This window comes from Rhineura floridana, chromosome 15 (genome assembly GCF_030035675.1).
Source record: "Rhineura floridana isolate rRhiFlo1 chromosome 15, rRhiFlo1.hap2, whole genome shotgun sequence".
In the NCBI taxonomy this organism is placed as follows: Eukaryota; Metazoa; Chordata; class Lepidosauria; order Squamata; family Rhineuridae; genus Rhineura; species Rhineura floridana.
In genome coordinates this window covers 25,008,149-25,022,080 of record NC_084494.1, presented here as the reverse complement: position 1 = coordinate 25,022,080, position 13,932 = coordinate 25,008,149, and the positions used below count along the sequence as shown (strand labels likewise).

Sequence of the window (13,932 nt, the reverse complement as noted above, 5' to 3'; positions counted from 1 at the left end):
TGGCTTCTCCAGATGGGTATCCAGTCAGTTACAGCTGAAGTTATTTCACAAATGGGACCTGCAACTACTTTATACAGAACATGAATTCCAGAAACCAGAGGATGGGGGAGCATCCAGGTTTCTGATTTCCTACTAGTGGCCACATATTGGCTCTTACTATTCTGTCCTTTCTCTCAGGGCAGCTAACATCAGTTCAGAGGTGTGTGTGTGGGGGGGGTAAATGTCCATCAATGGGACAGATGGGCCTACACACAAATACATATGCATAAATGGACCCAGGAAGGGGGGGAAAGGGGAACAAATTAAAAAATAATTTTCAAAGACTAAAGTCAACAAGATCAGAAATGCCTGGACATTCTGGTGATGGTTGGGCTGGTTACTTCATGAGACGAGATGCACTTGTGTTTTGAAACAGGTTCATACAGAGTAAATGTGTGGCAAAGTACCACCATCTTAACTTGCCCATTTACCCCCCCCCCCCCAGTGTTCAGTTCATTGTTTGAGGCCCGCATTACAAAAACAACAATCTCTTGCAGGGATGCTCCTGTGGTTGATTCTCTTTCTCCACTCATAGCCAGACATCACAACTTAAAGGAACAGAGGGCTGCACATCAAGATCATTTTCTGTCCCCCTCCTAAAATGCTAGAACTCAAAGCTCACCCCTAAATTTAAACCAATTTGGCAGTAGGTTCAGGACAAACAAGAAGTACTTAAGACAAAAGTCATAATTCACTTATGGAATTCCCTGCCAGAAGATATGTTGACGACCACCAGCTTAGATCACTTTTTTAAAGACTTAGACTCATGGAGAACTCTGCCAATGCATATTGGACACAATAGCTAAATGGAAGCTTTTATTTATTTAATTTATATCCTGCCCTTCCTTCCAGAAGGAGCACAGGGCAGCAAACAAAAACACGCTTTAAAATATTAAAACAAAGTATCTTTTTTTAAAAGCTTTAAAAACATCTCAAAAAGCAATTCCAACACAGACACTGACTTGTGCATTGAAGCAATCACCAGATACTGGAATCAAAGAGGGAATGGGTCATCATGGTTAGCTACTGTTGGCAACAAAATGAACTCTCTTTTGTGCCAGCTCCCAGCAGGGAAGTCAAACTTTTAGTCAAACTTTTGCGGGCTTATCTATAAAGTTGATCTACAAGATAGCACCCACACAAAACTAGCCTAAAGATCCAGGGTAACCAAAGGACTGTCCTGTCCTTCATGAACCTGACAATTTGTTGCAATCATCAGCACTCCTCCAAGTGTCCCTACTATTGGTCGTTAGGTAGGCGACTACTGGATATGGAGTGCCACAACTGAATATGCTCTGTAAAAAACCCTCCCCCAAAGAGGTGCCCCTAAGTGTTGAGTTAAAAACTTATTTTCCTGTGCTTTCCCCAATGAAATTCTGTTGTCAGTCTTAACTCTCATATTGCTTGACATTACTGTTGGTTTTATTCTTGTTTTATGGGATGATGTTTTGATTAAAAACCCATGTACAACATAATTTGATTTTGGCTGCCTTGGGTAGCTGATTAGAAAGGTGAAACAACATTTAATAAAATGAAATGTATTTAGAGAATTTTATCTTTCCTTTCCACTCCAAAAGGTGGCTAAAATAAATTTAAAACATTTGTTCTGCCCCTTTGGCCAAATCATACCCAATACATTAAGTCAAAAGGTTTAGACTCTGTTCACCACCATTTCACTGAACAGGAGGTGCTGGATAGATTATGTCATCTTACTGCAAACCATCACAATTCATTTTGATCCAAAAATACACTTTTATTTTAATCTCATCACAAAAATATACGATGAAACCATGGAAACAAAGAACTGTTTATGCTTTAGGAACATCCCTACACATTAGTGCCTGGCCATTGCACACTCCCAGCTGATATCCATGAACATGTCAGCTTGTTGGGTACAGGCAGCACAGTCCAAACCAAAAGAATGCTAGCATCATAGTACCTCTTCCAAAGCCTGTTGCTGAAGTTATCCTGAAGTGCCTTGAATAGGGAGCACAGGACTCAGTCCACTGCCATGATCCCAAATTAGGAATAAGAGACCCATCAAAATGCACTCAAGATGCAGAGAAGATTATTCAGAAGTTTGTCATCGATGGGAGAAGTCTTGATCAGAATGGTGTCCTTCTAGCTGAACTACACGGACATCAACGGCTCTGCAAGGAACCAGAGCAGAAATCCATAACACCTTTAAGGGCCAGAGGGCACCCAAGCAATACAGCCACTATATTAGAGGATAAATGCTCAACAGAGTCAGGGCCTGCATCTTATTTGGGGCAGTGCGCAGCGACACAACTGCACTGAGGAGCAAAACCAGAATTTTAATCTATACCAACGTACCCTAATTTCCAAGTTTCTTGCATCCTTTATTCTGCTCCTCCCACATATGAAGATAGCATGTGAGGAGCCAAACTGTACTCTGTGACTACTGAAAATTCTAAACATCAGCCACACTCTGACCTTTAAGATTTCCAGGCATTTCCCACATGCTTTCAATCTTCACAGCCATAATAAGGACTAGAAACATTACAAAAAAATCAATAGAGACTATCGAGAAGTTGAATTCTGAGCTGTTGTGTAAATGTGTGTATTTGTTAAGCAGAGAACAGCGGTCTGAAATGTGTGTGCGCCAGTGTGTGCATTTACCTAAGAAAGCAGGCTTTTATGCTGCATTGAGATCACTGAGATTTAAGACTTAGTAAAGTAAGAAGAGCTAGTTTATTTATAGAAATACATTGTAGATAGAAAGGCATACCTAGTTCTAACTAACTAACTAAGTTGGAGGCGCAATGCCCAGGCTTGGGAGTCGCCCTCATGGATCAGGAGACAGAGAGAGCGTACAAAGGTGTCTCCTCTCTCTTGGACAGTCGAAGAAGAGAAGAAAGGAAAGGGCGGAAGGAGGAGGGGCAGATAAGCTTCCTTAAGACATATCACAGTCTAACAACAGAAGGAAGTCAGTCAGAGCATCACAGGTAAAGGTAATCAAGCCCATGCATCTGGAGGACCCTAACTCTACCTCCCTTCTGGAACATAAACAAAAGAACAGAACAGGAGCTGCTCTTGCCCCACTTCCAACATGAACTCAGTGCTACATTCAGTGCTCTCTTATTATTTAGATGACTGACTGGAGTCACTGAATACACACTGGCCTCTCTATACTTGGAAGAGCACTTTAGGGAAGAAGGACTGAATCTGAATGACTATGAATCATAATACCTGAAGCTGTTGCCCAATGCTGACAAACATAAGCCATCCCTTATGGATTCTTATGGAGAGACAGTGTAGTATAGCGGTCAGAGTGTCAGATTAAGATCAGGGAGATACCAGTTCAAATCCCCACTCAGCCACAAAGCTCACCTAGTGACCTTTGGCCACTGACTATCTCTCAGCCTAAGCTTCTTCACAGGGTTGACTGTGGAAGTAAAATGAATGAAGAACTATATGCACCACCTGAGCTGTTTGGAAAAAGGGAAAAATGTGTAATAAATAACGTGCATTCAGACTAAGCCTTTTCATAGTTGCTTCTAAAGCTTGGAGCTGAGGGAAAAGGAGACAAATCCAGAGTATGGTACATGTTGATGCTGCATGGACACCAGGACTGACAAAGGGGACAAGCCTTCTAATGAACTGCTCCCAAGTATCCACTGTGCTCTGAAGCTAAAGGGAGAAGCATTGAGAGCTCAGACAGACAGAAGATTGTGTGAGGCAACAGTCCTCAGCAGCAAGCAAAGACTGAGAAACAGCAATCCAAGTGAGAATGCCTTTAACCAGCTTGCAAAGAGTAGCGACGCACCTCAGTTGACTGCGCAGCAGCTCCCTCTGGGCCCTTAGCACCTGTAAGAGGGGATCGTCCTCAAACTCTGTGCCATCCGAATCTGCAAAAGTGAAAAATGAAGTCTGCTTCTCAAGTGCCTCCTCCTTTTCTCCCCAGCCAAGTTTCCAATATATCTGTGCAGACACCTTCCCAGCTGTCTATTGTTTAATTCCTACAAACTCAAAGGTCAGTGCGGAAGTGTATGAGATGCCGCTTCCCAGGTACTCACCCATTCCTCCTGCCTCCTCCACATACTTTCCTTCCCTTCCTCCAGCCTTCTTCACCTTCCATCCCCCTCCCAAGAGCCCACATTTTTCTCTCATTCCTAGGCTGTGCTTGCATTGTCTCTCTGGTTGTACCCCCACTGTGGATGATGGAAAAGGAAGAGGCGTGCTACAAAAAGATCCTGTTGCAACAGCAAAGCTACAGCGCACAACAACTCAACATCAAATGCAGCTTTTGGCTGCTCTCAGTTTGTGTTGACGGGTGTGGGGTAGACACATAGTACTGGGTAATTTGCACATTGGGCCAATCAGGCACCTTTAGACACCACATCTCCTGCATACTCTGTTCCTTCTCCAGCCACATCCCCATTTCCTTTCCAGCTGCTACTAATCTGGCCAATTTAGAATATTTGCAAAATTAGAATCAGGCTTCTGCTTGCCCAGTGGAAATTCCCGGTGGGCTTCTACTGGAAGGGCAGGATATAAATCTAATTAATAAATGTATGAATAAATAAATTCCACACAGAGCATCACCCATGCCAGGGATGGCCAACGGGTAGTCTGGACCCCAGATCCAGATTTACAGTCCAGCGTTTATGAAACACCAACGCAGGCAGGAACTAAAGGAACATGCTTATATGAGTAGGACAAAATGCACCACACCAACACTGCTGAATGCTGAAGGCCCTCCATTAAATCCACATATCTGTCATTCTCACAACTATCCCACCTTCAGCCTGCTCCAGTAGCTGAGCAGCCATGTTCAGGAGCTGAGAATGTGAGGGAGCAGCCACAGCACTTGGAAGAGCTGCCTCCAGGCTCAGATTCTTTGAATTTCTCTTTTGTTTGTCCCAGTGAAGACCTGGAGATTCAGGTGGGGAGAAAAGTCTTTCAGCAACCACCTGGATGAGAGACAAAGCAAGTTAGATCTCTTCCTGCCCTCTATAGTACCTCCTGGAAAGAAAAGTGGAGGTGGAAGAGCCCAGAGCTACCCTTCCAATGCTGCCAAGCAGCTGCCCAGCTAAATGAAGCTGCTCCACGATGCTTCCTCTTCTTTTTCTATAGGTAAATTCTCTCTGGTTCCCACAACCCATTGGGGAATCTAGAAGTGTGCCTTTTGAATACATGTGGCTTATCTGTATAAGCTTTCTGAATGTGCACTTTTTCCCAGCACAGTGATATTCAAGGCCTCTCTACATCAACTTGCCTGCTGAGAAACCCCTTAGCATCTGCCATAAAAATAGTGCAGACCCACCTGATTCCTGCATGCAGTCTCAGCAGACCTCCAGTGCTTTTATTATATCACTGATGGGTTCCAGAAAGCCGTAAGCCAGAAGGGAAGCAATCACGAAATGCTATTTTTTTTGGGGGGGGGAGAATGCAGGCTGCTAAACCATGAGAAAGAATTGGGAAGCTTTAATACCTTCATGGGAGTGACAGGGAAATGAACCAGGCTTGGGCAACACTGCAGGAGAGGTCCCGAGAGCAAGCAAGGGCCCTTTTCAGGAGATATGTGTGGATTTACAGCTCCTGCAATCCAGGCAGTGATGACGTTCCTTCCTCTCCTACAAAGGAGCAGAGCATTCTTAAAAGGACTCTCAGACTGCCACAAAGCAGAAGGAAGGATAAGAGCACCCTGCTTTGAACAGGAATGAGAGCACTACCTGCAGTAAAGAAAAGGGCATAAACTCTCCCAATTTTAAACTCCTTTTGCCAGACAGCTTAAACGCATGTTCCTCACTCCCATAGATATCCCTCTACTAACCTGACCAAGCCCATTACAGGCAGGCCCTAGGGTAAACACTCACTTCACATGGGCCACCAGCCAGGCCAGTTGGGTCCCACTGTCACCCATCTGAATTTACAGTGTGCATACTCTCCCAAGGCTTTGGGTTGCAGGGGAAGGTCAGCACTGGCAGGTAAGCTGTCGTTCAAAGGAAACCTTCTATCTACCATGATGAACCATTCCCGCACCACCACCACCAGACTGAAGGGCCTCACATAAACTTCTAAGGAACCTCAGCATTCCCTGGAATACAGTTTGAAAACCCGCTGTTCCATTGAAATACAATGTTGTCAGGGTAGATCACAATTTAGCATTAATTTTGTGTTAGCAATAAAGGAAAAATGGAACCCATAAAAAAAATTAGAGGGGGAGAAACACATCTTAAGGGCGGAAAGTGTCTAGGTAGTGCTGAGGGGCCTGCATAGAGTCAAAGAGCCCTGTCTGAGATTAATGCAACCTCAGCCTAGTCCTTATTTCTAAGCCTTTAGCAGTTAACTGTCAATAAATGTGTTCACATTTGTCTTCTCAACCATGACACGAGGACTAAAAGCATGTTCTTGCATCCAAATGGAAGTGCTCACTATTCTGCAGGAGGCCTCTACACTATACTTGATGACAGCCACGCAGATTCCCAGATCATGCGTCTATACCTCTCCCAAGACGTGTTGAATAGAATGTTTTATGGGGCTGGCTGGCAGCTCTCTGTGGTCTCCGATTGGTTTTGCTTGGCCCTGCTTGGTTCTGAATGCTTTCTGGTTCCCTCTGGGTTCAGCGTGCACCCTCTTTACAGGCTGGGCTGATTGCTGAACATTATGGAAAGTGCTCTGGCTCAAAAGGTTCCTGGTTCCTGCAGGTCTTAATGGAGGTGATGACTCTGGGTATGCAGAGACAGGACCCTCTGGTGGAGCTGCTCCCTTCACTCCCTGCTCTCTCTTTGGTTCAGGACTTCCAGCTACCACAATTCCATTAGTAGAGGGAGTGGTTTCTATGTGATGCGGGGAGGTTAGTCCATTTTTCATAAAATTTGTGTGGCAGCAGGGGTGACATTCATGGAGGGCAGATTCCACACGCAGCTGAGTCTCAGTTGCTGGCAGCACTCTTCCGTCTCTGCTCCTCCAACAGGCAGGTTCTGATGACTTCCAAGCTGTTCTTTCTACCTGCAGGGAACAACAACAAAAATACTAGAAGAGTCCAGACTGCATCTACTTGGCTTCCTGACATGGAGTAGTGAGGAGATGCCATGCAGCAGGCCCACTCCTGTCTGCATGCCTTACCATATAGAAGAGGAACAGCCAATCTCTGTTTTTACTGTGTACCATAAAGCCAGGATGGGAAGGCAGAAACAAAACCATCATCATAGATCCCCTCTGTATTATACAGAGGCCATCCTGCTCCTAAGAGAAGTCATTAATGACTATTCAGGACACAGCCAAAATAAAACCCACTGGAGACCAATCTGAGATAGGAAACATACATGCAAACCCATGTGCAAAGGACTGCCACTGTACTCTGGAAGCACACTCACCACATTCTCATCAACTGTTATATAACCTTCTTCAGTGTCAAGTGCTGGCTAAAAACTGGCTCTGATAGTTGGCAGCAGAAGTTGGCTGTACACAGCACTGATTGACTAGTGCTTGTGACATCATGTCCAGAGCTGCTTTTAGGGGGTTTAAAAACTGACTCCAATTAAAACAAAAAGAGAATATTTGATGACTTGAAGGAACTTTGGTTTTAAGCCATCCAACCACCTAAAGGATACAGGGAGGGACTAGACTGAATCAGCAGTAAAACTGCTGCTAAGTACATCTGTTACATCCATTGCGAAATGTGGGGAGCGGCGTTAGATTGTAAATTGTATTGTTTTACTGATGTATTTTGAAGTATTGATGTATTTTTATATTTGTGTTTTTTTGTAAGCCACCTTGAGGGCCTTTTGGCCGAAAGGCGGGGTAGAAAAACATTTATTATTATTAAATAATAAGTATGCCGGGCAGCTTGGGGTCAACTACGTCTCATCTGGAGGCTGCAACCCTACCTTCCTGTCCACCAGCTCCCACTCGTAGTACATGCACTGGTCACCTCTCGTTTAGACTATTGCAATGCGCTCTACGTGGGGTTACCCTTGAAAACAGTCCGGAAATTACAACTGGTACAAAACACGGCGGCCCGTTTACTTACGAATAGCCGCCATTATGATCATATTACCACAGTGTTATACAATCTTCACTGGCTTCCAGTTGTATTCCGGGCTCAATTCAAGGTGTTGGTATTAACCTTTAAAGCCCTATACGGTTCCGGCCCAGTATACCTGAAGGAGCGCCTCCAACGTCACAAAGTATGCCGCCCTACAAGATCTGCCACTCAGGGCCTTCTCTCAGTTCCGCCGACTAAGGTAGTTAGGTTGGTGAGGACTCGGGAGAGGGCTTTTTCTGTGGCGGCCCCCACGATTTGGAACTCCCTCCCAATAGATCTTCGACATGCCCCTTCCCTAGACATATTTCGCCGGGGCCTGAAAACGTGGCTTTTTCATCAGGCCTTTACGATCCTTGAGACTTCCAAGATGAATTAGTTCTGGAACTGTAATACGAACAATCTACTAAATACTGTAATTCTTACTGTACTGTACTGGCTATATTGTTATTGTATTTTATTACGTTTTATTGTACGCCGCCTAGAGTGGCCATTGGCTAGATAGGCGGCCTATAAATTAAAGTTTATTATTATTATTATTATTATTATTATTATTATTAATAATAATAATAATAATAGATTCACCTCATAGGAAAAAATGCCACTGAGCTGCAGCCATTGAGACTGGTGCCTTCATCCAGAATTGTGGGGGCATGCATGAAGGTTGATATATGGGCAGCTATAAACCAGAATGACCTTGCTGAGCATTCAGGCTGCATTAAAAAATTACTATGCATTTCAAAATACGGCTAGCATTATATCAATTAGCAAATATTGTCAATTACTCCTCCCTAGTATGCTTTCCTCCATATCTCTCCTCAGTAAGGGAGCTGGGGCAGGGAGGGAAGACAGCCCAGGATCAATGCTGTGATGGTTGTTTACCTCACCAGCTCCTGAAATGACTGGGGTGGGGTGGGAAATTGTAACTACCAAGATGGTTGTGGCTAGGATGGAGTGGTCTGAAACAGTGCATGGCCTTTCCAAGGTTTCTTCCACCTCTGGTCCTCTCATGCACCGTAAGCATGGCTTTGTCCCCTGCTTCCAAGGCCTTTGCCTTACAGCTGCACAAACCAAAACAATGGCAAACTCATTCGCCTCAAACTCTTACCATGCTGGAAGCATAGATTGGTTGGATCTGATTGGGCATCACAGCAATGGCCTTGCTTGCTTCCTCCATCTTTCGCCGCAGGCGCCACTGGAAAAGGATGTCATTCTCTGGTTTCGAAGAACAGGACAGAGATCTTTGAGTGGTGTGGCAAGGGAAAGCACCCAGGCTACCTAAAAAGAGAGAATGGTGCATATGAATGCAATGGCTGCAGGGAACTCCTAGAAAGAAACCTGCAAGGTATATGCATTGTCCATTGCTGTTACCATTTTGGGATCATCATCTTTTAAAAAGTGTATATTGATTTATGACCTTTGTTGATTGCTCAGATTGATAATTTTACTGCACGGAAGATGAACCTGTGGCCTTCCAGATGTCGTTAGAGTACAACTTCCATTGTACCTCACCATTAGCTATGCTGGATGGGTATTATGGGACCTGGAGTCCCACAGAGACAATTCAAGCAGCATATAATGAAGACCTGTGGATATGCTTTATGCTTGCAGAAGAGAATCAACTGTATATCAAGACAATACAAATTCTATTCCAAAAATTCTGTGACCTTTTAAATGTAGGAATGCAAATTTGCACTCAGTTGCCGTTTTGCCCAGTTTATTCAGCTGCTGTTGTCCTGCCTCTAGAAGTACCTGCTCCGCCCCCCCATAGCCTTTTGAATGTCACCGGGGACTGCCTGAAGGGTTAGCAATTTCGTTGGTGGATTATTCTTAAATGAGAGTTGAGCTTTTCAGAATGCTCCTTACCAACTTTCGCTCTTGAGTGGTGCACTGCAAAATAGGGCAGCCCTGCACAGAAGACCTGTACTAAAGCAGCCTTCGTTCTTCACAGCATTTGCGCTCTTTAGGAGATCAGACTTGAACTCAGCCAGCTAGCAGTCCAACCAAACAACATGTGCTTTCCCCCTCCCTTTCCCCTCATAGCGCTCACTTTTTATCATTGTCCTGGGGCCGCAACAGCACTGACATCCCCTTAAGACAGTGTTCCTCAAACCTGGGTCTCCAAATGTTGTTGGGGCTGCAACTGCTATCACCTCTGACCGCTGGCTAAACTGGCTAGGGCTGATGGGAGTTGAAGCCTAGTAACATCTGGGGACCCAAGGGTGAAGAACACTGCCTTCGGAGGAAAGGCCCTGGATCTCAGGCCTTACCTTGAAGCACACCAACGCCAAGGTCAGATGGGGCATGCCCAGCTGCGTCTGTGTCAGCATTTGTGATGGTGGACGTGGGGGTAGAGTTCAGTCCTTCAGAGCTTACATGCCTGGTGCTGCTCAAAGGGGATGTGCTGCATGCAGAAAGACATATGAGGAAAGGCAGCTTATTAGGAAGGAAGGAGTGGCAGCTGGGGAGAAAAGAGGCTGAGAAGCCAGGCTGAGGCATAAGGCTGGAAGGCTTTGTGGAAAATGGGGCAGGGCAGGCTAGATGATGGACAAAATGCAAGGGAATCCAATACCTTCTAAGTAAGAGCCTGGAGGCTCTCTCCTGGAGGCTCACGGTCTCAGGGTCCAGGGTGGAAATATCCTGGAATTCCCCCTGCAGAAGAGCACACAAAGGAATGGGTCAGATAGGAGACTTTCTATAGCAGGGATGGGGGAATTGTGGCCCACCAGTTGTTGTTGGATTCCAACTCCCATCAGCTCCAGCTCATGTGGGCAATCATCAGGGATCATGGGAGAGGGAGTCCAACAATGTTGGGCGGGTCACAGATTCTCCACCTTAACTCTATAGGGGAAAATGTCAGGATTCTGTCAACAGAGCAAGGGGAGAGTTTGGTGAGATAGTGGATATGTGTTAGCAAACTCATGGCCATGAAACAGAGCAGAAGTTGTTTGATCCAATGGGACAAATGTTCCTTGATTCCCTGGTGCAGGAAAAGGCCAGGAAGGGGCAGAGGGCAGGAAAACAGCAGATAAGGCAAAACAGTAGAGGAGTAACAGACAGGGAGCTACTGTGACAAATTAAAAATGATCTTCTAGTCACTCAGGACCAAATCAGCCAAACCAGAGTTCCCCTGCCTGCAAATTCCAGAAATGTAAAGCTCCTTTGTTCTTGACAAAGAGCAAGGATCTGACTGGGGGGACCAGAGCTAAGCATCCTGCAATGGCATGTCTCACAATTTTCCCTGCCTGATTATGTGAGACAAGGGTCATGAAGCAAAACTTGCACAGATGATTTTTCTTATTTCTCTACCACGTTTATATTCTGTCCTTCCTCCAAGACAACTAGGGCAGCATACATGGGGTTATTCCATATTATCTTCGCAACAATCCTGTGCAGAAGGCTAGGCTTTGAGATCATGACTCGCCAAATGTCATCCAATGAGCTTTATGCAGGGATTAAAACTCTGGCCTCCACATTCTGCACAATATTTCTCAATGAGGAGGGCTGAGATTAAAAGCGATCTGGAAAGGATACCAACTATGGTTGCGTTAATCATCTTCTCTGATAGATAAGAGCAGATCCTTCCTACTCCTAGGGAGCACCTCCTTACTCACCGAGGGAGACTGGTCCAGCGCTGGACTGAAAAGACACTGTCTCACTTCACTCTGGCTACCATCTGTAAGGAGATGCCTTCATTACAAGTTTCTGATTTGCACAATTCAGACATCTTTGCAAAGAGGCTATCCTTTAGTACTTGGGATATTCCCATAGGCGGGGTGGCTCACTAACTTCCTTACACATTTATCCAGTGGCCTGGAAAACTCCATCCCAGCCACAGTTATTTTCCAAATTGTGGGCTAAGAGGCCTGCAGCATATCAATATGAGCTCTCTGGATGGGTTGCTGACTGTCAGAGCCCCCATCGTACTTTGGACGGCCTTGATACCTTTAAAGAAAACACCATAGTGCACATACACAGTTATCTGATAAATGCAGAGTAGATGGAATTAAATACTGTGATTTTCAAATCCTGGCACACAGTTGTTACTTATGACATTTCTCAAAATAATAATAATAATAAAATTTTATTTTTATGCCGCCTATCTGGCCGAGTGAACGGCCATTCTAGGCGGCGCACATAAATTAAAATAAGATACAGCATATAAATACAATAGAAATACGACATATAAATACAATCTTCAACTAATCAACCCACCCACATCTGTACGTTATATACTAAAATTTGCTAGGGATCCTGTATGCCCGTTGAAATAGCCACGTCTTTAATCCTTGGCGAAAGCCTACCAAGGAGGGGGCATGGCAAAGATCATAAGGGAGAGAGTTCCAGAGGGTGGGGGCCACAATTGAGAATGCCCTCTCTCTAGTCCGCACCAGCCTGGTTGTTTTCACTGGCGGGACCGAGAGAAGGTCTTGTGAGGCTGATCTTGTAAGGCGGCACATTTGGTGATGCTGGAGGCCCCTCCTTTAGATAAACTGGACCGAAACCGTGTAGGGCTTTAAAGGTTAACACCAACACCTTGAATTGGGCTCGGTAGACAACTGGTAACCAGTGTAGGTCTTCTAACACTGGAGTGATGTGATCCCGGCAGCAGCCATTCTTAATCAGCCGTGCCGCCACATTTTGTACCAGTTGTAATTTCTGAACCGTCTTCATGGGTAGCCCAACGTAGAGCGCATTACAGTAGTCTAAGCGAGAGGAGACCAGGGCATGCACTACTCGCGGGAGCAGATGAACCGGAAGATAGGGTCGCAGCCTCTGTATCAGGTGTAACTGATACCAACCTGCCCGGCTCACTGCTAACACCTGAGCCTCCATGGACAGCTTGGAGTCAAGAACGACCCCGAGGCTGTGGACCTGGTCCTTTAGGGGCAATCTTACCCCATTCAACACCAGGTCGATATCTCCCAATCTTCTCTTGTCTCCCACAAGCAGTATCTCGGTCTTGTCGGGGTTCAGTTTCAGCCTGTTTCCTCCCATCCATTCACTTATGGACTCCAGACACTTGGAAATGGTATCCACAGCCAACTCTGGTGAGGACTTAAACGAGAGATAGAGCTGAGTGTCATCCGCATATTGGTGGCACTGCAACCCAAATCTCCTGATGATAGCTCCCAGTGGCTTTACATAGATGTTAAATAGCATGGGAGAGAGGATAGAGCCCTGTGGCACACCACAGGCCAAGGGTCCGAAACCTCCTCTCCCAATGCCACCCGTTGGTGCCTGTCAGAGATAGGAACGGAACCACCGTAGAACAGTGCCGCCAATTCCCATTCCCTCCAGGTGGCCCAGGAGGATACCGTGGTCGACGGTATCAAAAGCCACTGAGAGATCAAGGAGGACGAGGAATGAGCATTCACCCCTATCCAAAGCCCTCCTCAAATCATCCACCAGAGCGACCAAGGCTGTTTCAGTTCCATGACCAGTCCTGAAGCCCGATTGGAATGGATCTAAGTAATCTGCTTCCTCCAAGTGTGTCTGTAACTGTTTGGCCACCACACGTTCGATCACCTTGCCCAAAAATGGTAGATTGGAGACTGGGCGAAAGTTATTCAAATCTTGGGGATCCAAGGAGGGCTTTTTCAAGATGGGCTTTATTACCGCCTCCTTGAGGGCAGATGGCAATGCACCCTCTTCCAAGGAAGCATTTACCACCGCCTTGATCCCATCGCTCAGTCTCTCTCTGCAGTCCACAATGAGCCATGTAGGGCAAGGGTCAAACAAACAGGTGGTCGGTCTCACAGTAGAGAGCACCTTGTCCACTTCCTCAGAGGGAAGAGGCTGAAACCGATCCCATCGGACCAGATAGCAACTGGCCGTCTCTGGCCTACTTCCTGTGTCCACGGCGTACGGAACTGAGCTCT

General features: G+C 45.7%; 1 protein-coding gene across 4 annotated transcripts in view; it reads right to left on the bottom strand.

Moving 5' to 3' along the window:
- Positions 1-1,771: 1,771 nt before the first annotated feature.
- The window catches only part of PROSER3 (proline and serine rich 3), a 29,330-nt gene continuing 17,169 nt past the window's right edge, over positions 1,772-13,932 (bottom strand). For 3 of the 4 annotated variants that reach the window (XM_061597496.1, XM_061597495.1, XM_061597497.1), the window contains exons 6-13: positions 11,665-11,726; positions 10,623-10,702; positions 10,321-10,454; positions 9,159-9,328; positions 6,508-7,014; positions 4,802-4,973; positions 3,827-3,908; positions 1,772-2,189 (exon numbers count right to left, since the gene is read on the bottom strand). In XM_061597496.1, coding sequence (XP_061453480.1) covers positions 2,123-2,189; positions 3,827-3,908; positions 4,802-4,973; positions 6,508-7,014; positions 9,159-9,328; positions 10,321-10,454; positions 10,623-10,702; positions 11,665-11,726 — 1,274 coding nt within the window. In that variant the 3' untranslated portion in view covers positions 1,772-2,122. The remainder of the gene's footprint in view (positions 2,190-3,826; positions 3,909-4,801; positions 4,974-6,507; positions 7,015-9,158; positions 9,329-10,320; positions 10,455-10,622; positions 10,703-11,664; positions 11,727-13,932) is intronic. The other variant, XM_061597498.1, reaches the window with a different exon arrangement.